Source organism: Mastacembelus armatus, chromosome 24 (genome assembly GCF_900324485.2).
Source record: "Mastacembelus armatus chromosome 24, fMasArm1.2, whole genome shotgun sequence".
In the NCBI taxonomy this organism is placed as follows: domain Eukaryota; kingdom Metazoa; phylum Chordata; class Actinopteri; order Synbranchiformes; family Mastacembelidae; genus Mastacembelus; species Mastacembelus armatus.
Window position 1 is genome coordinate 18,317,999 of NC_046656.1, and position 26,407 is coordinate 18,344,405.

Below are 26,407 nucleotides of genomic sequence, written 5' to 3' on the forward strand. Positions count from 1 at the left end.
CTTTCAACAGACATCAAAATGAATTATTCATTATTTGAAATTTATTTTAATTTGTCATGAATGACTGGAAGAAAATATTGTTTGTTTCAGTTCACATTATTTTGTCATATGTTGTAACAGATGTACTTTGTCTAATGACATACGTCTCATAATGATGTATTCATGTGCTGTATAATGTGCTTGGTGTGTTATATCCATAAAAATAAAACAGATACTATGAGCTACACTTTCTGGTACAATACACAGACAGACCTTGTAATCCTATATACAAATGTTCACACACATGCCTATCACTTCACAAATATAAATCTATGAGTCACTGCATCTGACAGAATAAAACGTCCATGTTTTTGTCATTCTGATGATCAGAAAATAAGCAATTTTATTGACCAGGCACTGAGTTTTTTAAAACACATTTTCTTTGGATGAAGTCCATGATTAAATTTTCTTTTAATTTTCAGTCTAGTTCCCTGAAAAAAATAACACATGTAGGCACTGTGTCCAGACCGTGGGCATTAATCCACAAAGATGAACAAATCTTTAGTCAGCCAGGGTTAACTGTGAAGAGAGACAAAGAAAAAAAAAAAAAAAGTGAAAACCTTGGATGCTACCAGCAGAATGGCAGGACTTCAGAGGCACGCCCACACAAAATCCACACATATTAAACAAGGAAGCTATCCAGTAGCAACAGAATGCACCAGTAAATGTGCATAAAGAGCAGACAGATACGGGGACAATTTTTGTCTGCTTGTTTGCAAGAAATAAAATATTAAATCAATGATTTGACAATGTGGGAAATTTGCTTGACTGCCAGGAATGTGCAGGGAAGCTAGAGCCCATCTGTGTGTCTGTACAGTAAATGTAAAGCTACAGGGAGGAGCCAGTTAGCACAAAGACCTGAACAGATCCAGATATTAGTGTTTGTGCTAAGCTAACTAATGACTTGTTATAGCTTTATTTTAACAAACAGGGCTGAGAGTGGCACTGATCCTCTCATCTTAGCTCTCACCAAGAAAACAAACAAGCTTAATTTCCAGAATGTCTAAATATTACGTTACTGTTTTACTTTGCAAACATCTAGATTGAGACTATTCCAAAAATCAGTCTGCTTTCTCTGCAGTAAACATATGCAGCAAATGTACCTCCAAAAAAAGATGAAATTATTTTTGTAACAGTGAAGTTCACACATTTGCACTAAGCTCTATATTTGTAAAATCACACAAAAACATGCTTCTGGCTATATTTACACCGCCTACAAAACTAAAAACACACAAAATCCATGCAGAGGTCCAGTTACCCTCTGTCACCCCTCTTTCACTTCCTCAGAAGAAAATATCATCATCATCATCATCATCATCATCATCATTAGCGACATCATCCAACGACCAACTCCAGTCTTTTAGGCCAAAATCAAGCAATCTGAAACAGTAAGTATGAGTTTCACCAAGGGGTCAAAAGCCTTTACCACATTCAGCAGGGGGCACTATAGAGCAGTTCATGAGTTAGTAAATGCTGCGTGTTATGGTGAGAAGGTTAATAAGCTCAGCAGTGCAGCATTATGGAGAAGCACACCAAGCTCTGCTACTTACAGTCTCCCAACATGAGAGACACTAGAAGGGTTGGGGTCAGAGGTGGAGAGGTCAGTGGAGGATGATACGGAGCATGGGGCCAGTGCTGCGGGATAAGAGCCAGTTAGGTTGTGGTTGAGAGGACAAACTGATAACTGTGCATCTTAGTCACAGAAAACATGACGCATGTGAAATGCAGACAGAGCGACGCAGGTGCAAATGACTCAGGAAGCCTCATTAAAGCAACATCTTGTGCCACAGGACTAAGACCCATCGGCACAAACGAGAGATCAGTTAGGCCTGTTCTGAATCCTGGCTGAGCATTTCGAAACCTAATTTTTTTGGATTATAAGACAGTTTTCTGTACCCATGTCTCCAAACATCATGTTGCCTGGGCACAGTTTTAGGTTTAGAGGTTCTCTTGTGACACAGTGCTCAGATAATGCTTCAGATAAAAGGACAGGAAGGCAAAATGAGTAGAAAACATAAAATATAGTGCATATTAAATCACGACGCAATATTTTAAAAATGTTCCTTCCTATATATAATTAAAAAGCATTTTTAGTACGCAAAACAACAATAATAAACAAAGGTCTGTAAAGAAAAGGGCCCCTGTACTCGGAATAGATGTTCCCAAAAGGGTTTACTGAGCATTTACTGCGCAAAATTTCCTTTTTATGGGATATGAATGCACTGCTTTAATAAAAACCATTCTAGCATTATAGATCAGATGTAAGAAGCATCACTTAGTGAATATATTATGTAAAATAGCTATTTTACAGTCAAGTGAAAAAGTAAAACCAACTGTAGTTTTTTTTGTATTTTCTGCATTTCTGTGTTTTCCCCATTCTCACCTGGTCTTCCCTGATGATGATGATGATGATGATGGCTGCTGTCTGCTGGGCTGGATCTTAATGGCTCCACGATGGGGTGACAAATGAGGCGAACCTTTGGGTGAAGGTCGTGGTGAAATCCGTGGAGAGGAACATGACGAGTCAGAAAGGTTGTTCTGTGCCGCGGAGGGAGGACTCGTTGGGGGTTTCCTCGGGATGCGTTTGAGGAGGTGACTGACCCAGCGCTGCTGCTCCTCCTGAGAGTTGGTCAGCAGGAGCAGGTCTTTGGCAGTGGACATGTCATAGTTCACTGTGAAAGAACATTAGAAACAAAAGGATTAACATGGAAACAATAAGCAGCTTTACAGAAATCATATTTTATTATTGCCAATTAAATATATTTGGGTTTTGACTTTTAGTTGAATAAAATGTGCAATTTGGGATGTTATGACATTTTACAGTCTAAGTGACTAAAAGATAATTGATCGATTCATTGATAACGACAGTAATTGCTGACTACAGGCCTTAATAGAATTGTAATTCAATACGCTTTTGCTCCAAAGCAAATGGCAGCAGCTGAGAAGCCAAATGATGGTGGTGTTTTTATTTTGTAATTTTGTTACATGCACACAAATACATATACAACACTGCAAATTAAATCTGTAGATATATCTGGTTCTACGGTACAAATATAAACCACACTGACCCCTGCAGGGCACAATAACGTCCTCCTTCCTGTCCATGTGGTCTTTGTGGCACTTGGTGTGGCAGCGGCGGCACTCGAGTGCAGGTGGCGGCTTGAAGACCTGCCACAGGGGCCGAGTGCAGGCCTCACAACTGGTGGGGAAGTGATATAGAGTGGGGATGAACTCGTGGCCCTTGTGGCTGATGTAGGAGGGCCGCTCGCCGTACAGCACGGGCTCCATTACAACCTCCTGCTCACGTTTGCTCTCGCCTTCATTAGCATACAGGATCTGGAGAAATAAATATTTCATTGAAGCTTTATTGAGGCAGAAATCATTTTATTGAAGACTTACTGCGGAGGATGGGCGAAATGAAAAAATCATGCATCATTTCCACTGGCAGCATGTGAAAGGAGGACGAGGGAACATAAAATAAAGGACGGTTCTGTCTCATTACCTGGAATATCCGTGGAATTTCTCTGGCATCTGCTCGATACACGTCAGTGTGAGTGACAGGTCGGACATGAAACAGCTTACTGATGCAGGGAGAGGAGTTGAAGAAGAAGAAGAGTTGAAGCCGATTTATCAAATTAGTGGAACATAACTCGAATGATACTGACAGTAAACATGTTTGTAACAGTCTTTCGAAACACAGTCATTCGTCCGGTACATTCCTCACTTTGACTTCAGTTAATTCTACTTGATCTTTGTGACAGTTTTCGTGGTGGCGTCTCTCTCAGTTGACATGCTCGTGGTGTAGCTTGGGACAGCAATGTCAGCCCCTACGTCGATACAACACTTCGATGCAAATATCTTAACCGCTGGATTGATTGCCATGAAATTCTACTGCTGACATCCGCATTTCCCTCAGGGTGAGCTGTAATAATGTTTACTGCCCATCATCCTGTCAGAAAAGCAATTTTTGCCTTCTCCATCAGCATCTCCTGCACTTTGTGTTTGCATGAAAACACATCTGCAAGCTAGAAACATTACAGCTCTGACATTTGCCTGTGGTAGAAGAACCACTGTGAAAATGCTAAAATGAAAATGTAAACACTGCTTAACATTTGCTACAGGCATTACACCATTACCATTTAGCTCAAAGCTCTGCTCATGACTCAAAAATACTAACTTTGGGTATTACTGTATATTAGTAAGAACCCTGCTTTGACTCACTCGATGTCCAGGGTCATGAAAGGGTTGGCCTGTTCTCTGTCCAGCTCACTGTTGTAGAACAGGATCTTTTTACTGCTCACCACCACGTACTGTAACGGAAAAGGAAAACAAGAGCCAAATTGGTTAGAAGTGGAAATGACTCAATAGAAATGGTAATTACTGCAAAAACAAATCTGTAGATACAACAAATAATCGGGGAAAGTTACTTTTTTGTCCCAGCCAAACCGCTTTGAGTTCTTGGTAGGAAGCGAAATCCAACCCTCCAGCCTGGAGTCTAGTTTGAAGAGGGAAATAAAACAGGAAAAGAACAGCCTGTTATCATGTAAAGTACTTAAAGGAAGACCTTGATGGCATTTCCATTAAGCAGAGTCTCATCACTCACAGAGAAAATGGTTTTCTCACTTAAACTGAGGGCAAAGGCCAAAGAGCAAGGTGCTGCTTTTAACAGGATTAATGTTAGCAGACTACAAGGATTAAAAGGACTCACCTGTACAACACATAGTTTGTAAGTTTTATTTTTAGTTTAAAAAAAAAAAAAAAAAAATCTTACAAACTTCACTGTCCACAAGCAGGGCAGTATCTAACTGGAAGCATTCACATGCAGTGAAAATGAAAGAGGATTAAAGCACAGAGACAGAGCTGAAATAGGGTTGGGATTATTTCTCTCTAAACTGAGCGAGTTAAAACAGGGTGAAGCTAAATATTTCAATAGCTATGTTATAAACTGGTCAGTTGCAGTTTTAACTTTCAACCCCCTTCCAACTTTGAACCACCATGCAGGATCACCTGCAGGTTCAGGCTCAGAGGGCTGTTCGTAGGTCAGGGCAAGGGGACGGTGGCCCTGCTCCACCTGACCGTCATCATCTTCTTCATCCTCAGAGTCAGAGTCAAAGAGAGGACGAACCGAGTGCAGGTTAGGCCGGGTGTCGATGCAGACAGATTTGTGTGTGCGCTGGTAGGTGAAGGACATTGATTCGGAGGTGTGCGAGTGAGTAATGCGCACTGCGCCGGACGCCGAGGAGGGAAAGTGAAGTGAAACGAGAGGGGAAATAGGAAGAAACATAAAGAGGAAAAGGTTAAAAAAAATACTTGGCCTGGAAGACAAAAAGACTCAAAGTGAAGACACAGGAAACAGCAAAGGAACAAAGGCTGTAGAAAGAGGAATGCAGGAAGTACAGACGCAGATGTTGATGCCAATGTGACGATGACATTGTCTACCTGGATATCCATCACCCGTATCCAAGTCGTTGCCACTGCTGATGCTGGTGGAGTCCAGAGAGTGAACACTGAGGGAGGTGAGCTGGCAACGAAGCTGCTCGATGTCGCTGTCTTTACTGGCCAACACCATCTGAAGTTCCTGACGCACCTGGTTCTCTTCTGCTATCAGCTGAACAACAGACATCAGCAGGTTTAACTAGAGTTCAAGGTCTCAGAAAATAAGCAGAGAAATGTTGATATCTGCATATAACTTAAAGCATTTGAACATTTTACACCCAATTTTAACAAAGCTTGAAGTTTCATGTGGGCTCAGGTAATGTGCACAGGGAACAGCAGTGCATGGAGAGAAGCTGAGCCTGTTGCTGGATTTTCCAAAACCAGACATTCAGGCTTATTATCTAAATCTATTTTTATCTCAAGTAGCCCAGAAATAATAATGACATTCACATGAGTCTGGGTTTTTAACAGAAGCATACTGTGCAGAGAAACAATCTTCATGTTGGACGCTATGTTTGTTGTTTCTGTGATAAAAGATGCATATTCTTTGGCCTCTGCAGTCACCACTAGCTGAACTGCTCCTCCTACACTTTTGGAGCAACTTTCCAAGCGATCTTAAATCATGAAAAAGGGATTTATTACTTGTTGACTACAGGTATTGATTAATCAGCTTATTGATTCCAAGCAGACACACTTTTGATTTTCCACCCATTTGTACCCAACTGCCATCTACATCAGACTACATAATCAGGATTTTAATTAGCGAGAAAAATGCAGCCTTCTCTGGTATCTCTCAGAAACACATGCTTTTGGTTAAATCTGTGTCTGAATATATTCACATTGTGCCATTTGTTAGTACGCTGGCAGTGTGGGCGTACTGACCGCCTGCATCTCTGTCAGCTCTTTCTGGTATTTGATGATGGTGCTGTTGAGTTTCTCCTTCTCTGTTCTCAGCTCCAGCTGCAGCTTCCTGTTCTCTTTCTCCTTCCTGTGCACCTCGGTGTCGATGTTTCGGTGACCTCCCCGCAGCGTCTCCCTCCTGTTCATCACTTCAGCCAGCTTGTTGATAGCCTGAGAGCACAACAGCAGTATGCAGCTTTACTGAAATCTGTTATTGATGTGACATAACAGTCATCTGTTTAAAAAAAACGTATAAGTATGAAACTATAGAAAAACTTCAAGACCTGCGTAGGTGTCCAGGCACATACCTGAATTTTTAGTGTCCTTTCATTTTGCAGCTGCTTTTCAAAGGACAGTTTGAGCGAGTTCATCTGCTTCTCCTCGTCTTTGGCTTTGTGGAGCTCTGTAGGAAGAGCAGAGATGTTCTTCAAAATCAGGGCTTGTATACATAACTTATAGTGCAGGCCTGAAGATCAGTATTCTGCAATTCTACAGACACTCGGTTCCCTGATGAAGACGTTAATGGATAATGTTTATGACAGCTTCACAGCCTTATCTCCATAAACCACCTAGATATGCGAGGCAGCTTTTTAACAGATTATGCAGCACTGAGGTGAAAGTCATTTCGCAGTAATCCTCTCTTTGTGGTGCTCATTAACTCAAAACGACACTCACGTTGCTGCATTTCCTTCAGCTGGTTGTTCAGCTCCTCCTTCTCACTGGCCAGATTGGCTACATCCACCGTCAGAGTGCGATTGGACTCTTCCAGCTGGAGAAGGTGACGGGGCAGAGGTGAGACAAGCCTCATCCATGCAAACAGCAGCAGGAAAGCAAGCAAGCTGTGTTTATGTAGCACATTTCAACATTTCATTTGCAGGAAGGATGAACAGAAGAAGAAAAATGTTCTTTATGTGCTGCCAGTTTTAGGCTATAAAACTGACTGACAGGTGGGGATGGTACAATAACATGCCAAAAGCTTGCCGCCAACAAAGGACAGGCAAGGGCCAGATGTAAAATACATTAACAGTTGGCTTTTTGAGTGTTGTTTTATGAAGAAGGACATTTGTTAGGACTGGAAAAAAAACTGCCATTGGCTTTTTACCACTCGATGTAAACATATTCATTCACTCCATAGAGTATCTTTAAGAAACTGGCAAAACTGAAAAACAAAAACCAAATAATCCTGTAGCTGAAGTGTTTTTATAATGGATTTTTAATGTTTCCTGGATCCATCCAGCTGAAAAAAGCCTCAGCCCCGACTCTGATCTCACCGAGCTGATGGTGCCCTCCTTATCGCTGAGCTCTTGTCTGTGTCTCGCCATCATGTCTTTAATCTCCAGCTCCTTCATGATCTTCTCCTTCTCAAGATCGGAGTACTGCTCCTCAGCGATGGAGCGAGCCAGCTGCTCAGAGTCTGCCTTTGTCAAACTGGTTTCCAGCTGAGCTGTCAGTGAGTCCCTGTGGACGGGAGAAGAGAAGGGTGTTATTATAGTCTTATTGAATTACCAGAACTGGCTAAACCTTTGAATCCCTGCAGTTATCATGCCAGTTACAAACAAACTGTCCGTACTGTGGATTTACATGAATATTTAATGACATTTTGTCAGTGCACAGCCTTAAAGCATCCACCAACCTAGAGATAAATGGAATCAGAGCACAATCTGGTTAAACTTCACTCACTCAAGGTCATATTCTGCTTTTTAGCTGTGAGGTGAATGCACAGACTAGAAATAGCACTTATATACATCCATATATCATGGCTGCTACTGCTGACATTTGAAACCTTAACATAGATGAGAGTTTACTATTTTTATTCTGTGTTATTCTTTTGATTTTATGCACAACAGTTGGTCCATATTCCATGGAAATAATAGTTGAGAATAATCCCAATAGGAAATGGATTCAGCAGGTTGTCACTGCACAGCAGCCCACACTCACCTCTCCTCATAATATTCTGCCAGCTGCTGCTGCGCCTCCATGTAAAGCTTATTCTTCTCATCACGCTCATCCTTCAGCTCACGGATCTGTGTCTTATAAAGGGTCTGTGAGGAAGACAGTAAGAAGTTGAATTCATTTCTTATGTTTTTTTTTTTAATTACTTTCATTTAGACAACAGATATATGTGAAGAGTTAAGACCGGATGGCGAAATACACTCGAGAAGAATAACTGCTCCTATAAGCTCCATTAAAATTTTGCTAGGTTGACAAATTAATTCAAATTCAGCTATGCAGAGTTTCAAATATTTGTCTGTCACTGCTTTTCGCAGACAGGTTGCACAATAAAAATAAAAAATCATTTTGGTTACTGTGAAATACTGCTCTGCCTCCAGTTGGTCCTTCAGTTCCTTCAGCTGGCCGTCAGCCTCCTGCTTCTCCCTGGAATAGCACCAAAAATCTGTCACTCCTCTGGGTCAACAGAACACCAGCCAAAACACTTTCCTCAAAACAGCACGATGAATGTGATTCTCCACAGTTTGCCAACAATATTACACTATTAAATGCTATTGCTCTGTGTGTATATTTACAGTGTGCATTTTGCCCATTACTGTGTGTGTTTGACCTGTGTAGCTCCTGGTTCTGTTTCTCCAGGATCTGCTTCATATCCAGCAGGTGGTTGAGTTCCTGTTTGAGCTGTTTCTCCGAGGAGCGGAGAACAGACATTTGTTGGTTCTGCAGCTTAAGGTCATTCTGGCTCAGAGTCCGCTTGTGGATCTCCTGCTCCACACGCAAGCTCAGGTTCTTCACCTGCACAAACACATAACATAGTGTTAGACAGAGCGATAGGGAACAACTTAAGCTGTAGAGCTGCAAACTCTCGTTATTTTCTTCAATCCTGATTAGTCTGTCACACTTTCTAATGTCTGAAACAAGGCCACACTGCTCGGTGTCAGAGCAAAATAAACAGATAGAGGTGTGATATTCCATCTCTTTACTGTAGAGGTTTTGGGCAAGTGCTGAATGTGAGGTATTAGCTTGAAAGCAATCTTTTCTTTAATAAAAAAACAGACAAACCTCTTCAGAAAGTTTCTCCTTTTGTGCCTGTAGCTCTTCCAGTTTGTGCTGTGCCTGCTTGTAATCACAGTCCAGCATGGAGTGATCCTTCTCAAGCTGCAGCAGCTTTCCCTCTAACTGCAGCTTCAAGCTGTGCTCCTCCTGCAGGGTGCACTTCATCTCTGGACCAAAAGAAATGACAAAGAAAAACATCAGGAGGCTAATCTCCCTTGTACACCACACTATGGTCATGTGCCAATATCTGAGTAGGTCATGCAGGTAAAATACAGTTTAAACTTTTGGCTGAGGCTTTTCTCCAGCCTACAGTCATGTTTTTGTTCTCCCACTGGCTCACCCTTTAAGGCCTCAGATGTGGCCTCCTCGATGGACTGGTAGATCTTGTTCTTATCTGCGAGCTTGGCCTTGGTGGCCTTGTGTTCTGCCTCCTCTTGCTCCAGACTCTGCTGCAGTGACTTCAGCTTGAACGTCAGGTCGATCTCTTGGTTGCTCTTTTCCTACAGAGTCAAAATGGAGTATTAGTCTTCCAGGAACTATCATTATTCTTCTGTTGAAATTGTTGCATGGGAACATTCACAATATGAAAACTAGAACTGTCAAATTAACAACAACAACAAAAAGAAAAAACCTTCTCAAGGTCATTGAGTTTCTCTTGTAGCTCCTTCTTCTCCGTCTGGACCTTAGAGAGAGATAACTTCACCTCTTTTAACTCCTCTTCAAGGCCCGAAATGCGTCCTGAAGTGGGAGAAAATGAAAAGAGAGAACACAGCAGGAACAAACCAATTAAAGAAAGAAAAGAGGAGAACTTGTAAGATTTATCATGTTGTTCCCGGCCAGGATTAAGAAATATATATGACGTAACTTGAAGTGAATGCAAAAACTTAATGGAAATGCACCTGAACTATTCAGGTCCAAATAGATCTCGGAGACATTACATAATACTCCTGCACACATTTTGCCTCAGATACATGAAAACACTGCACTTAGTGTTTATTTTCTCTTTAAATATCTCCACCTACATGGAGACTTTTACCAGGAGAGGAAAAAGCATGAGGCATCGCAGCAAACAGGCAACACCATTGTTTCATTATGGCCCCTATGACCTCAGTGACTTTCTTCTCTGCACAGGCTGAACATGTTGAAGTTTCCAAACAGTGTCCCACAAAAGCTGCTGGCTCTGGTCAGCCTTTGGCCTTTTACAGCCTCTTGCTTCACTCGCAGATTTTCAGCAGATGTTTCCACCTATGATCAAAAATTTCCCAAGGTCGGATCCAAAAATTGATCTAATACCCTTCACGGTGTCCAGCTTCATGTTGTGTAAGGCCTTTTTCCTGTTCCTGAGGATGTTTAGTGCAGTGGCTTTGACTGAGCCCGTAAGTATCAGCATGATTATCTGCAGTTATTGCAATGAATTCAATTTTCTTTGGGGAATTCTAACATTAACTGTATGGCATTTTAAAAGTTCTGAGATATTAAAAACTTGGCTGGCTCGTTAGTGACTGTTGTAAAATTTAACAGCTGCATTCTAACAGCTTTTTATTTCTGCGTATTGTTACTTTCCAACCCTGTGTGCAGGCTGCGTTAACTATAGGCTATGACTACTGACTGTGGAACTCTGATCACTCTATGCTTAAATGCTCAGCTTTTGTAATAGTACTGCAAAAGGTCAAACCAAAGGAGTATTACCTCAGTGCTTTGCCAGAAAAGTCGTAGCAGAAAAACCTCTGACTGTAAGAAGTTTTCTGTTTGGAAGATTTCATTTGTAACATGAACAATGAGTTATTGTTTCTCTCACAAAGCATCATTTTAAAGCCACCTGTGAATTCTGATTCAGTGAAATTCAATACTCATTAATGCAAGAATGTGTAGCAGCGAATTACACCTCACCCTGCAGGTCAGTAATGGTTTCTGTCCCAAGGCTGCGGTCACTTCTCTCCTCCTCCAGCTCGGCCTGCAGCCCCATCACCTGCTTCTCCAGCTCCATCTTGCCGTTTTCCAGCTGGAGACATTTTTCCTGCATCTCCCTGAGGCTGATCTCCAGGCTCTGAGCCTGTTTCTGCACCTCTCCTTGACTCTTCTTCAGCCTCTCTGCTACCTCCTGCTCAGCCTGAAGTAAACCGTTGGCCTCATCGAGCTACACGAGAAACAAACAAGATGAAACTTGTTTCCCTGAAGGCAAAACTGAGTCAGTGCAGCAGTAAAATCAGAGCAATTTAATGAGGGAAAAGCAGAATAATAATGAAAACCACAGCCATGGATCGTTGCTTGAATATGGAATAATATATTAGCATATTTGATTTTGCATAAGCACCAACAATAACAGTAAAATATCAGCAGCAGAACAACAGAGCATATGTATATATATATATATATATATATATATATATATATATATATAAATAATGGTATGAAGGTATGAAAAAGCTCCCATTCACCTGTTTCTGCAGTTGGATGTTTTTCTCATTGGAGATCTGGGAATTCTGGTTCTTCTTCTTCAGATCTTCCAGCTGATCTCTCAGGTTGTTCACTGATGGGTAAACAGAGACGAGTAAGAGGGTTAAGGTAGTGTCCTGGAAGAACCATAATCCACCCAATTATAACCAGGATGTACACACATTTTACCACATTGTATGAATAGAAACAGTTGGAACTGAAGTAAAGCTTATAATAATATTAAAATGTTTAATAGGTTTAGTAGACTGATGTGATCAATTTTACAAATGAAAAACAAAATGAGACCAACAACAAAAACAAAATCACCATGGACAGAAAAATCACAACAGACATCAGCTCATCTGAGCGTATGCAGGGATTCTCCCACATGCTTACATTCATTCTCCAGGCTGCGCTTTCTGTCAGTCTCAAGCTCCACTTTACGCAGGTTCTCGGCACTTTGGTGCTGCAGCAGGGCTCGCTCTCTCTCCAGCTGCCTCAGCGAGGCCTCGACTCTCTGTCTGCTGTTCATCTGATCACAGAGGAAATCACAAACGGCGTGAATGGGACGAACTCAGAGCTACTTTTCCTACCAGGTGCATCCCTCCTTCCACGCTTACCTCATTATCTAATTCTTTGACCAGCTTGTCTAAACGTTTTGTGGCATTTCTGAGGGGAAAGACAAGTTGTACAAAACCTTTAAAAGGATAAACCTGGATAATTACGTACAGATACATGGTGAGTTGTTGCTTCAGTAAAACCTGAGTGGTGGTCAGCTCTGTGTGTTTGTGTGTTTTATCTGAAGCTTCATACTTGTACTTGTGTTCCAGCTCGTCTTTGGCCTGCATCTCATGGTCCAGCTGCTCCTCCAGCTGATGAAGCTTCTCTTGCAGCTACTCAGACGACAGAGGAGCATAAAATAAAACATATATTATCTAATGGTCATTTCCATCTTTATATCTTTCATAGCTTCCACTGTAACATTAAAATCTACCTCTTTTTTACTGCTTGAGCAAATATCCTTTTCGTCAGACTTTTCCTTACAGCTCTCTAAATCCTCCACAAAGCAGCTGTTATTTCCCTTCAACAGTCTGAGTGAGAAAGGAGACAGGAGAGAGCCATGAATTTTTGGTACTAAGCTTTACCTCAGGTGGTTTTCCAGCCTTGATAACATCCAACTCTTTTACCTTCACCTTTCGAGGACTTCTCCAACCCACAGTCTGGTGAGCAGTCATGGTAATCATTGCATGTCTCTGCCACATGGCTGCATAATGACCAAACAATCTGAATCCATTTTACAATCGTTTTAAGACCAGTTGTGCCCTTTAGCATAAACAGTTCCTGTGTGGTATTTATACTTCTTTCATGTCTGCACCCAGAGGGTTTGGAAAGCTTATATCCCCAATTTAATAATTAAAGATGGAATGTATCTAAAATTCAAGAAAGGCCGGTCTGAAGGCAAAGGTTTGACTGCACACAGACTTTCATTAGCTGCCCAATGTTCATATCTTGGCAGAAATGTAGTTATTTAGTCCACAACTTGTCTAAACAGATCTCTGACCTGGCACCAGATTTATGATTAATACAAGTCAGAACAGTAAAAACAATCCCTGAAGGTTAGAGCACAAACCCTCCAATACACAGCTGATGTTTTCTGCTATTTCTCCTTTAAAGCGGAGTTAAAAACTAGACTTCATCATAAGCCTCATAAGAGAGGGCAGTTAAAGAGGCTGTGAGAACAAGGCAGCAGTGTGGAGCTTGAACAGGCATACAGTGTCTGACTGCTTTAAGACTGCATTAAAGGTGCACTGCTGTTTTCAAGCCAGTTTCCTACTGTAGACCATTTAGTTTAATTTAAAAAAGCTCAGCAAACATGAATCCAGATAAAAGTATAATGACATTGAAATATTCATATTAAATATACTCAAATCAAATAACAGAATAAACCACTTACTGGTTTTCCTTGAAGTAAGTGAAGCCAACAAATGGTAGCTGGTTGCCCACAAAGGCTTTGGGTGGAGGAAAGGTCTCAGCAGCTCCTTTATCATCCTCAATGATGTCAAAGTTACTGGTGTCAATGTCACTGCTCAGCTCTGGCACAACTGGGGCCACAGCTGTAGGTCAGAAATAGAAAGAAAGTCATGGAGTGAAAGGAGGAGGTGCAAACCAGAAGGGGTAGAGGAAAGAGAAAGGTGATAGTTCATGCAAACACCAACTATTGATGCTTAAGACCTAGTGCAACAGGTATTTAAAGTTAAAGTACTTCAGTGTTTTCTTAATAGTGCATACCTGTTTCTGAGTAAGCTCTATGCCAACTTTGGGAGTGTGTGTAGTAGGAGCTTTCTGAGTTTTCTGCAGGTTGGCATGAGGCTGACATGAGGCTCCTTTTCACGCACAGTGATCGCTTTGTGCCCGACACACAGCGCCTTTCACAAACGAAGCCTAAACACACCAGGAGAAAACTCTCCTTCTGCTCTCCTCTCACAGAAGCTGGCGTACTTTAAGAGTCTGCACAACAGGCAGACAAAAATGTGACAAAGGGCCAATCAGATAAAACTAAGCTAGTCCTTTACCCTATAAATAGTTCCTAATTAAGAAAAAAAAAGCAGCCATTATGGATTGACCAGTGCAATTCTGGCTCTGAGCAAAGAGCTCATTACTGTCAGGTCGGGACACAACCCTCAGCGTGACAAATGTGACTCAAAGACAGTGGAGAAAATACAGGGAGAGATCAAGCTCAGGAATGAAACAAATGAGGGGGAAATAAAAAAGAAGAGGCAGAAAAAAAAAACCAAAATGTGGTGAGACAGAAAGAGACACAGGCCGCTCCATGGAGGCCATTGTGGCATGACTTCCCAGAATGCTCTCTGATAGCGGGCGCGTAATAACAGGCAGTCATGGCCACAGTGAGAGTGAGAGAGCGGGAGTAATCGTCCAAACTGGGATACCCCTCTCATTAGACCAGTGCGTACAGCCGCACAGCCTGCCCCGCCTGCTGCTACGGGGGGCGGCCTCTCGTTTACCCATCTATCTGACCATGGCACTTGCTTTCTTGCCCTGAACTATTCCAGCACTTATAAACTTAATAAATACGAGAACAGCATCTTTGATTGAACCCAAAAATGGAAAAGAAAATCCCTCCTCGGTCATAGTCACACACAGCAAACAAGTAATGTCAGACACAGACGGCTGGTAGGTACAAGCAGCTCTGCAGGAATGAACAGGACTGGGGTCAAATTTGGAGTGTGTGTGTGTGTGTGTGTGTGTGTGTGTGTGTGTGTGTGTGTGTGTGTGTGTGTGTGTGTGTGTGTGTGTGTGAGGCAGCACATGCATGTGCAACCACAAAGAGAGAGAAGCGCAGCACAGCAGTGGCACAGTAGTGGTTTCATGTTCCAGACTGTGATCAGAAGTTCTGTCTGTTGTTCTAATCAGAACCAGGTGAAGCAGAAGCAGGAAAAGAACCAGTGTGTAGACCTAATTATATACAGACACTGAGCTCCTGTTCATATTCCTAATACATCCCCTTTCCTTCTTTCCTTCCTGACTAAATTAAGTCTGATTGATGAAACTGTAGAAAGGGAGTTTAGTGTTTTAAGTGCTTCATATTGCTGAGTATAAATAATGAGTTTGTATTGATGATTTCAAATCATCACTGACTAGATGTTGTATCAAATTGTAAAAGGAAGGAAACCATGAAGAAAATCCAGTATTATTCTCAAATCCTGTTTTGTTCATAAATACTGTCAGAACCCACAAGAACTCATATTCTTGCAGTTAACAGCAATTATTACCTAATATTTCACTTTTGATTCCTCAAGTGATGAAATTAGCCATCAATAATCAACAATAAATCCCAAATGCTAGATACAATTCTAATTTTACTTGATCAAATTGACTGCATGGCACCAGGAAATTTGTCATTTTCTAAGGTTTGGACAAGGTTTTAAACCAGGAAAAGCTTTTTACTCTGCTTCCTGAAATACTCCTGGTTTGATTCAATTGCCCTTTGTTTCATAAGTGTGTGCAATGCTACCATGGATTGTGAAGGGCTGCATGTTTATTGATGGCTGGAGGCCATTACAAGTTTTTATTTTAAACTGTCTGCACTTGATTTGCAAATATAAGATGTAATAAAAATAGACCTGTGATCTGGTTAGCACTGTCAAGACACACTGTATTATTCCATCGAGAAAATGTCTTTTTTCTATTCTCCTGGAGTGAAATCCATATGCTGCTTATCCTGCAGACTTTGTACATCATACTCTGCACAATCCAATTATATAATGTGAGCAAGAAGCATATGGAAAGCACATGTGCCATATATATGCAGGCCTAACGGCCCAGGAGATGGAAATAAACCATGAACTAAAGCTGAAAGAAACCAGATCTGCAGAGAAAGGTGCTAGATATGATAAGAAGCAGAGCAATAGCAACATGTATTAAAAGTAACACATTACCAGAGATGGGAAAGATGTAATTCCAACTTTGGGTTGGTTTAAAAATAAAAATAAAGAAGACTGAAAGACATGCATTCACTTACTTTCTCTGATGTTGTCAAAGGTCCACTGGTCATTCTTGAAGAAGGGGTGGCATTTGATCTCATCCACTCCGGTGCGGCCTAGACGAACCTGCCTGCACACAGCAAGAGGACCGAGACTGTGAGCAGAGTCCTCAGCCTGAACACTAAACACACCCCTCTCCGCCCCTCCACCCACCATCATCACCAACATGTCATCCCAAACACACAGCTTAGTGGAAGCAACCATTCGGCACTGACCAGCATGGAGAGCCACATGATAACTGGTGGACACTGGATACTCCTGATAACCTGCTCTAACCAATCAGACCAGAGACAATATGAATCCACAATGAGAGATGGATTGAAGACAGTGGGTTCAGCAACATCAGCAACCCTGACTAACTCAACCAACTGCTAGAGCTGCTCCTCTTTTCTCTCTCTAGGTCTCTACACACACTCCTTTTCACCTTGTCCCCCCTTTTCTCCCTCCTCCAGCATTGGGTACAGGGCTGGAGGGGTGCGGCAGTTTGGCCCTGCCACGTGTGGGACATTCCAAACCCAGCCAAGAAGAAGACAGGGCAGGAGCGGGAGGAAGAAAGTAGTTTCTAAAACCCCCGAAAAAAGCAAAAAGAATTTGACATGCAAACAACAAGCCAGGGTGACAACAGACCATTCGTCAGTGTCTGGAAAACTGCAAGGGGCAAAAAGAGAAAGTTACAGCAGAGAAAATGAGGATGGAGCAATGGAAAGTGGCACCAAGAAAAGGTGGAAGAAGAAAATTACAAATTTAATGTGATGAAAAACTTTCAGAGGAGAATGTAAGAACAGGGTAGTGGTGCTTATAGGAATAATTCAGGAAGACAGAGCGACAGTGACAGAGCATGTGGGTTACGTGCTGAATGTAGTCATTGGTGTGTGTGTGTGTGTGTGTGTGTGTGTGTGTGTGTGTGTGTATGTTTGTTTGGCTGTGCAGCCACACACACGAGATTCTATCCGCAGTGGGAGAATAGCGAGTGAGAAGGTAAATAAACTGTGTGTGGCAAAGTGAAAAGCTACTCTGTACTGAAGCAGAAAGAGCCTGTGTTTGAGCTTTCCTGGGGGCGGGGTTACTAATGTAAACAGGAAGTGGTTTCTTCCAAGGGAGCGGCCACTGACTAAGTACATGATCCAAACCCACACGTCAATTCAAGTAGCTTCTACCTTTAAAGTGAAAAATGTTATTTCAGAAATAAAAACTGTTCATATTCAGATGGCAGCTGAGCCCAGAAAATCTGTAAGTCCAGTAATATTCTATATTTTTCTTTTTGCCAACCCGTCCCATGAAAACACCAAAACAAACAATGTCAGTGATGTAGCTCGACATAGATCTCCACTATTGACCAACAACCACTAAAAACAAATGAATGAAACACACCACTGCCCTCAGTTATTATAATGAACAATAATAAACATACACTGTCACACTTGTTCTAAACTATCCAGTTATTTCTCTTTTGTTGAACTGCTGCTGACCTGGTAGTTAATTATTCTAGCTCCACTGAACAAAAATGATTCAACCAACTTTGTCAAATCACAATAAAAATTGTGTTTGTTTAAGATTTTGCTCTTCTCAAATGGGGTTCAGAGGTGGGTTACAAATATAATCTTTAGACGAATAACAAAGCAGAAAAGGAAAAATTGAGCGTGTATCCAACTGACTGTGCAGGCAAGACAACCTGAAATTGGGAAATACTTTAATTGCTGAAGCACAAAACACAAGCTTAGGTTTTGTGATTTATAGTCGAACCTGTCGGTAAGAAAGGCACAGATGAGGTCTTTGGCTTCCGGAGACATCTCGACATCATCTGGGAAGGCGAGGGAGTTCTTATGGTTCATGATCTTCCCATATGTTCCCACTAAGGACTCAGCATAAAAGGGAGTTTCACCTATGAGGAAGGTGAGAGATCTGTTACCAGACCTTCAAAACACCGAACAGGAACAGGAAAAAAAAGCCTTTTTGACATATATATGAATGTGCTTGTTTTTAAACCATATGGCAAAAAAATGAACATAACATATAGTGTTTGTTACTGATCAGTCTATTGATTGAAGTCCTATATCTTCACTCTACCATCCAACACAGGGTAGAACATGCAGTATTTCATGTGCTCCATCATAATATGTGTAAGTCAGTAAAAAACCTGGATGAATAAACAGTACAGAAGGTCACTCACCCACTAGCAACTCATAGATAAACACTCCTACAGACCACCAGTCACACTCCCGGCCATAGTAACCATCACCACCCTGGGACTGCAGCACCTCAGGAGAGATGTAGTCTGGTGTGCCGACAGCTGTCTCACAGTGCACCATGCCTGTCTGCAAACACACAACATATATTACACTGAGGAAACGGTGACGGGAAAATGTTTGGGGATGAAGCAGAAAAAAAAACAAACAAACAACAGAGGCCATATTTATGAAATAGGTGTATGAGGAAAACACATTAAAGCACATTGTGGCATGTTTGTTTGTCTGTAAACTCCCTGCTTGTCAGCTTCTCCTGTGTAAAACAAGTTGTTTCATAGTCTTGACATTCTGAGGTGGCATTTCAGTAACTCTGATTTATGGACACTATACAATCAGTTAGGAAAAAAGCTCCAACTCTGCTGGTCTGTTCTGAGCATGTTTGTGTACAAAAGAAAGAAATTATGTGACACAGTCTGGTAGATTTTTTTTACAGAGCCTAAATGCGTGGCTCCACTTGAGAACCAGCTATTACGAAATCGCTGTGGTAAAAACAAAAGGTGGAAAAACACTTCCTGACCCACAGCAGAGGCGGGACCTTTGTTGTTTGGTTGTTTAGCAGAATAACTTCTGGGGCCTTTCAAAACAACCTGATGCAACAGCTGCACTGCACTGAGCCTCACTTCACAGTTTCAACACTTGGTGGTGCAGTGGGGCCAAGAAAACAGGAGACTTCACTTCAACATAAATGGTTCCTAGAGCCACCTGAAAACAAAAACCACAACATTAAATGTAACTTACAGAATCCATCTTCATGCACGTGCCAAAGTCGGCCAGTTTGAGGTGTCCCTGTTGGTCCAGCAGCATGTTGTCAGGTTTAACGTCTCGGTGGATGAAGCCCATGGAGTGGATGGCGTCCAGCGCCAGCACGACTTCAGCAGTGTAGAAGCAAGCCCACTTTTCAGGTATGTCATAGTTCATGGTGAGTGTGACCAAATCGCCTCCGGGCATGAACTCCATCACCATGTACAGGTTTCGGTCATCTTGGAAAGCACAGCACAACTAGAAAACAGTAAAGTGAGTCACTTAATGTGATTTAAAGCCCTACTCAAGAGGCATTACTTCATCACAGAATGAAAGACAACTACACTGTTCTCTCACATTTCATGGACCATCTGCTACTTGATTATAGTGAGGCTGTGTACATGCTAGATTCTTCACCACTATTGTGTTTTATATGAAAAGGTGGGATGGTCCTTATCCAAAAGAAGGGAATTGAATTGTATATTGTTGTATATCTATAATGTTCACTTACAAACACAGAAGTCACAGTGTGAAGCCACAAGATATTTTAACATTGGCCATCCCACAGGTTTAATCTGAGCGTGGAAAAACTGGTTTGCCAGACTATGGGTTGATCATTTATCAAGTAACAGAAAACCTTTAAACTGACATCACTCAATTCAATCAAGGATTTGAGAAGATTATACTTAAGTATATGTCATTATACAAACATAATGTGAAATTGTTATTTGTGTGAGGAAACGTTTTGTCTATGCCACTTAAACCGTATAGGTTTATATGAATCATGTCTTTAAAAAAAGATCATGGCCTCAATGACAATACCTGCTTCAATAAAGGATAAAGAAAGAAAGAATAACTGTGACTGGTCCTTTTGTCACTACGTATTATGTAGTTCGATTGCAGGCACACAATGAAACTAAATCATTACAACATATTCTACACTGATATAAAAATATAAGATATGTCTCCATTGTCCCATATGCTTGGGATTTTGTAATATGCTGTATGTTAAATATGTTTTGCAGTTCATCACTAGGTTATTTTACCTATAAACTGTTTAATGAGGTAAACTTCAAAGTATTTACTACTACAAGATAAAAATTATAGTATTATATGAAAAGATTTAATCCATATTGTCCACACCTAACATTGCATACACACACTGCAGTGCATTAACCTGAATGTATGAAATATTCCACTTCCCAACATGCTGATGTAGAGTTATTTTTCTACAAGCTACAATTTAACTTTCTAAAAGTTTAAACTTTCTGGTCCAACTATATATTTAATCCAAAGCATAATTCAAACAGGAAGAAGGGACCAGATTTAGCGCTAGAGAGCTTATAATGATATCTGGTCCATTCAGGATGATAACAATTTCAAATGTGTCCAAAAGGGGAAGAACGTGTAGATTCAAACGACGCTGGGTCTGACCTGGACTATCCAGGGGCTGCTAGAAAAGGCCATGATGTGCCTCTCCTCCCAGAAGAAGGCCGAGTCTGACCGCTTGATCATCTCAAACTTGTTAAGCTGCTTCATGGCGTAAACCTTCTGAGAGGTCTTGTGACGGACCTGTAGCAGAGGAGTGCAAGGCAAAGAGGAGACGTTGGCTACACACAGTGATTAGACTGCAAGGACATGAGAGTAAGAATGTCACAATGACCAAGATAACACGAGACCAAAGACAGAGAGGGAAACCCATAATTGCAGGACACACCCATAAAAGACATGCTTACACAAGATTTCACACACAAAGACACCGAGGCCCCCTCTACACCCCCACACCAGACGTCACGCTGCTCTCCTACACTCTGAGCCTGTCCAGACTCGTTTCCGCCATGAGACTCGGCACAGACCAGATTCAAGCCTCCACCAACACAAGACAGACATCTGGAAAAACTAGAAGCTTACAAGGAATTTCTGCTTTTCTTAATCATTTTCTTTCACATCAGTCGATCAACTTCATCATGATTTAGGGAAAGACGCTAAATATATATATAAAATGCTAAAAACATGCTGCAGATCTTAAATATTTTCTGTTTTTGTAGATTCACAGTTGGGTGCTCCATCTAGTGGCAGACATTTCTGGTATTTTTCTGCAACCTGCTCAGTAGAAATTCACCTGTGCCATTAAATCAAAGTGCACATATAATGTGTCATCAGAAAGTGCCAGGAAACAGTCACACACTCATCTGTTAACCCTTAAGAGAGAGAGACATCTCACCAGCTGCACTTCTCCATAGGCTCCTCTCCCAATCAGCTTCACTTTCTCAAAGTCTTCGAGCTTCACCTGCAGCTCTCGTAGTTGATTCACCACCTTTTCATCTGCAGGACAGACATATGTGTTATCACAGCAACGCAAAAGTCAAGCTGCAAGCACGTGGGGTCAAAGGAGAGAGTGGGGTCAGCTGCTGACTGCTGGATCAGGGAGTGGTCAGTGGTGGTTGTAGGTAAAAATGATGTGCGGAATGAGAAAGTACCATCAGCTGAACCCAGTGACAGTGAATAAATCTAACCTGATTTATTAAAGCCACAGGAGATCTTCAGATAAGGGCAGTTAAGTAGAACGAAGGATGGTTTACATTTTAGAAGATGTGCCCCTATACTGCAGGCTATGCATTTACTTATATGCACCACACATATTTTAGCCAAAGGTTAACATGCTGACTTCATATTGCAAAGGATTTATTAGGAAAAGAAGGTGGTTTGTCCAATGTGACACAAACTTCAGTGATAATTTCAGTGCAAGTTCATTTGAATATCAGAACTTATGTGTGTGCATTAACAAAGATGTAGTATACTCAGTGCTTCATGACCAGAGTGCTATGGTTTGGATTTAATAACTCGCATTTTCAAACCAGTCACAAGAGTCGTGACCTTGTCCACATGCACAACACACTGGAGCTCTTACATCTGCTCAGAAACGCCTCTATGTTTTTGTTTTTCCGCAGGGCAGGATAGTTCAGATCATGAGCCAGTGCATTCATGGAATCCTGAAAGACAAAAAAGACAAAAAACAATCACACTGTAAACAAACAGAAAAAGTATGGATGTAATAAAAGCCTTGTTTAATAACACTCCTGCTCTCAAAGTAAGCACTGTGTTTTAAAAACAGATTCTTTTACTTTGGAAATATTATGGCTTGGGTTTGGCCATATTCTCATTTCTAAACTGAGAATCATGGAATAGGTTTTATGATTTTTATGATACCAGATTATTATTATTATTATTATTATCTGATAAGTTAGGAAATACAGACTTTCTGCTGGTTGCTGCAAAAGGACAAAACAGAACAAATGAATTTCTTTTCTGTTGCTGTGTGTTCCTAAATGCAACACGCATGGTGGAGAAAATGGGGCTGCCAATGGAGTTGGACATAAAAACAAGTCACATAACCACAAAAACTAAGCACATGTAGCTGTAAGAGCCGCCCCCCCCCCCCAACAACCAGCTCCCTACATGGAGGGACAGGGGCAGCATCAGACTAAAAGCCGAGGGCCTCAGTCGTGCCATCACTGCTTAAATCAGCGGTGTTGTGTTTCATGTAGAACCAAAATGTCTCTGATCCAAACGCATGAGCCCGGCAGGGCAGGGCTGTCCAGCAGGTGGGGGTGGGGGTTGGTGGGTGGGGTGTAGTATGACCCTCTGTTCCCTGAAAACAGGGGTCAACTGGAGTCATCCAGCATGTATATGTGAATGGACTGAGCCATAGGAGCATGCGTCGGTCTGTTTGTTCAGGGACATGTGAGTGGGTGGGCAGCAGCATGTGGAACAATTCTGCACCTTTAAATAGCAGCAGCACAGAGAGATCTCCCCCAACTGCAGATGGGTGGAAATAGACCTAAAGGCTCAGAAGCTATTGTGGGACAAACAGCTTATGAGTCTGGATCCAGGCTGAGCACTCGAGAATCTATGATCATTTTACACAGTGTGTGTGTGTGTGTGTGTGGTTAGTAGAATACACTGGGACCTCTGTTTTCAACAGTCTGTGAGCTGTGGTGTTTTCTGTAACATTTAAATCATATGAAAATATAATAAAACATCTCACCAGATTCAAATCAACTGTTTGTCTTTGTGAGTGTGTGACTAAAACCTGTTTGGGCTGCTGCATCCAACCTAACATAACATCTCTGTACCTGGAATATTATATTTCCTTAGTTAAATTTATTACCTATTTTTCTATAACACTTTCATTTGCACATTGTCACTTCTCCAGTGAGGCTGGTTCTCCACGTGAAGCCTTTAAGAACCTATATTTAAAATTTCAACAGGTTTTGACAGCTTTTTATTAAATCTGAATCGAGCCTACTTATGAAATCCAAAGCCTTTCCAGTCCCTTGTGAAAACTTCAAAAAAAAAAAAAAAAAAGTTTGTTTTTGATCATTTCCACATTTGTTAAAGTGCCTGCCCACATGTTTCTACAATGTGAATTCATGAACGCTGTATTTGTGCCTTCATACCCAGACCTGCACACTAATAATGCACCTCCTCCTTTCACTGTGCAGTAGCGTTACTGAAAACACCAACAATGGTTCTGTTCGAATCACTAAGCAGAACAGTGACAGTGAGGCAGCATGAACAACGTCAAGATCCGGAAACCGAAACAGGAAAACGGAATTCAGCGTCATTAAGTTCCTTATTTATACTATAGACTTTTCCTACTGTGTCATATCAAAACGTGAAAAATGCCTGTTGTGTTTTAATGAGTTTCAGCTGTAGTGACAGTCATTTTAATAATCTGAGATCTAAGTGATAAAAAGGATTTTGCAGATGAACTCACAGCTCTCAAGGCTTAAAGCAGTAACAGCTGCTACACACTGAACAGATTTACTGATCCACTGTATTATTATTTTAGAGCGTATAATATCAGAGACTCTCATGAAGGAAATGAAATGGCCGTCTTAAAATTTGTCTGAAAAAGTAGAGATATATAAAAACATCAGATCAGAAAAAATAAAACTACAAACATGAGGTTTTTGCCTTAAAATCAGAGTCAAATAAGATCCAAGTCCTTCAATCGACTGATTAAAAAACATCTTTTATGCGTTTACAACAAAAATAATTGTGGACAAACAGGAAATAGTGACGTAAAATCACAGTGGGGGGGTTTATCTCCATCTCAATTCCAGGAAGTGACTTCAGCGTCCTGTGTGGTAGCTCCCTGCATAGGCAGCATGTTGCCCATTGTTACTGTGCGTCCTGGAACCACATGCATCTGACTGTAGTGAGAAAACTGAAAATCATGAGTGCTGAGGTTTAGCATAAGAAAATGATTCATTTGATTTTGTTGTGTGATCACGTCACAGTGTGGCATCAGACGGGGGGTCGTCTTACGCTGGATTTTACTTCTGACTCATCAGCACTCAGAATAGACATCCAGCAGAAACTATAGCAGAGAGGAACGTAGTGACTGGCCAGTATGAAAAGTGTCTCAGCTATTTATCAGTCCAATTTATTCATCTCAACAATGAACCCAAAGCATGAAAAATCCCCCGAATTCCCCAATCCATGTTGAGAAACATGTTAATCCAGTCTTGACATTTCCTCAAAGGTGTCTCTGAATTGCTCAGAAGGAATTTACCACACTGTTAGGGGGGGGACTTTATTTAGAGAGGAACCATATGAAGAACATGGAGTTTTAGGCTGTGGCCTGTTGTTAGTTCCTGTCAGGACAGAGGCCTGATCCATATCAGCTCAAACATGTGTATTTGTTGTTGGAGGCTGAGCCACAGAGGCAGAAATGTTATCAAGGCTGGTTCATAAAGTCAAGCATGTGAACAACAGGCCGCACCTAAAAGAACCAGCAGGTTATCAGAGCAAGAGATGGAGTGGTTGGAAATGATCAATGACTCACTTTGAGTTGATTGTTTTTTGACTTGCCCTCTTTAAAAGTGAATCATATTTGATTAAATATATATTTATACATCCCCTCAAGAAGGTCAGAAACCCGTATTCAACACAGGAAAAGGTGGCTACACGCTGGGATTAGGTGGAGTTTCCCTCTGTTACGGCTTAATGACAACCAGAGCATTTCACACGCACATATTTTAGTTTTGCATTCACTTTGTATTTTCTTCTTTTCTCCCCGTGTGTCGCTGGTTGTTCATTTTATTTTCTGAGACATGTCTCTTCAGGTAAACGCTCATCACATCAGAAGAATTGCTCAGACTATTTAGTTTCTTTTTTAGCCTCAGTCTGAGCTATGACACCTACTGTCCCTCTATCACCCCCGCAGGATAAACGCAAACTCACCAGCAGACTTTCCAAGTTCAGCGCCGACTCTGGATTCTTCATGAGGGACTCCAGCTTCTTCAGCCGGCTTTCCAGTCTGCTCTCGGCTCCAAGCATGATCCCAGTAAAGTGGATCCAGGTCAAAGGACATGAAACAACAATAGAAAAACACCTGTAGGCCTTATTTTTTGTCTTACGACACAGCCGGTGGTATGCGCCCTCCGCTACTGTTTGGCTCAGATCCTCATTTCTGCTCTTCAGTAAACTGCGGCTTGAGTTGTCGGTGAATTATTAGTAAACTATCCACTGCCGCAGCACCTTGTGTCTCTGTTTTTCCCCTTAATGTCTCCACAGAAAGGCAGAAACCGGTCAGACCTTTTGGAGCCGAATGAAGGCGCGCTTCACTTTCAGGTGCGCTCCAGGTAGCTACAAACCAAAACCTGATCCGACCGCAATGTGCTCAACCTGTAGGACAGAGCAGGGTCAGGGTAGACACAACGAAACACTACGACTTCCGCTTTAAACCAGCAAATTAAAACTGGGCTCCAATTTCATCAGTGAAAAAAATCTGTGGAAATACGTTGTCAGTCAGAATCGCAATTAAAAATGAGGCTGATCAAAGGCTGAGAGTATTCAGAATCTGGTAAATAGATAAATAAATAAAATATGTGGTAAATATTATTAGTATATTTTTTTAATACGAGATCACCTCAAGTTTGACCAAACTGCTGTTTCTAAAATTAAAAGTAGAAAATAAGTGAAATATTTACTTTCATTTTTACTGTTTATTTGAGTCGTGTCCACATATTA

General features: G+C 41.4%; 1 protein-coding gene across 5 annotated transcripts; it reads right to left on the reverse strand.

Annotated features, from left to right (window-relative positions):
• Window positions 1-30: 30 nt before the first annotated feature.
• LOC113137142 (rho-associated protein kinase 2-like) lies at window positions 31-26,091 on the reverse strand. Of its 5 annotated transcripts, none has more exons than XR_003296345.2 (34): window positions 25,619-26,091; window positions 22,278-22,359; window positions 21,591-21,691; window positions 20,801-20,938; window positions 19,364-19,624; window positions 18,550-18,694; window positions 18,123-18,261; window positions 16,358-16,449; window positions 13,772-13,931; window positions 12,812-12,908; window positions 12,631-12,710; window positions 12,438-12,486; window positions 12,214-12,349; window positions 11,820-11,911; window positions 11,272-11,518; window positions 10,013-10,119; window positions 9,722-9,881; window positions 9,388-9,548; window positions 8,936-9,120; window positions 8,682-8,751; window positions 8,314-8,417; window positions 7,647-7,833; window positions 7,051-7,144; window positions 6,684-6,778; window positions 6,358-6,546; window positions 5,479-5,647; window positions 5,047-5,262; window positions 4,467-4,534; window positions 4,261-4,349; window positions 3,542-3,620; window positions 3,108-3,375; window positions 2,423-2,711; window positions 1,590-1,674; window positions 31-558 (listed from the first exon to the last, which is right to left on the reverse strand). XR_003296345.2 is itself a non-coding variant. In XM_026318590.2 (34 exons), exons 1-33 carry the CDS (start codon window positions 25,712-25,714, stop codon window positions 1,323-1,325), a joined length of 4,542 nt encoding a protein of 1,513 aa, XP_026174375.1. In that variant the 5' UTR covers window positions 25,715-26,091; the 3' UTR covers window positions 31-558; window positions 1,298-1,322. The 5 variants fall into 5 exon arrangements, 3 of the variants coding, with proteins under 3 accessions (XP_026174375.1, XP_026174378.1, XP_026174377.1); XM_026318590.2 differs by lacking the exon at window positions 1,590-1,674 and adding an exon at window positions 1,298-1,419; XR_003296346.2 differs by lacking the exon at window positions 31-558 and adding an exon at window positions 1,333-1,419.
• Between the last annotated feature and the right edge of the window lie 316 nt (window positions 26,092-26,407).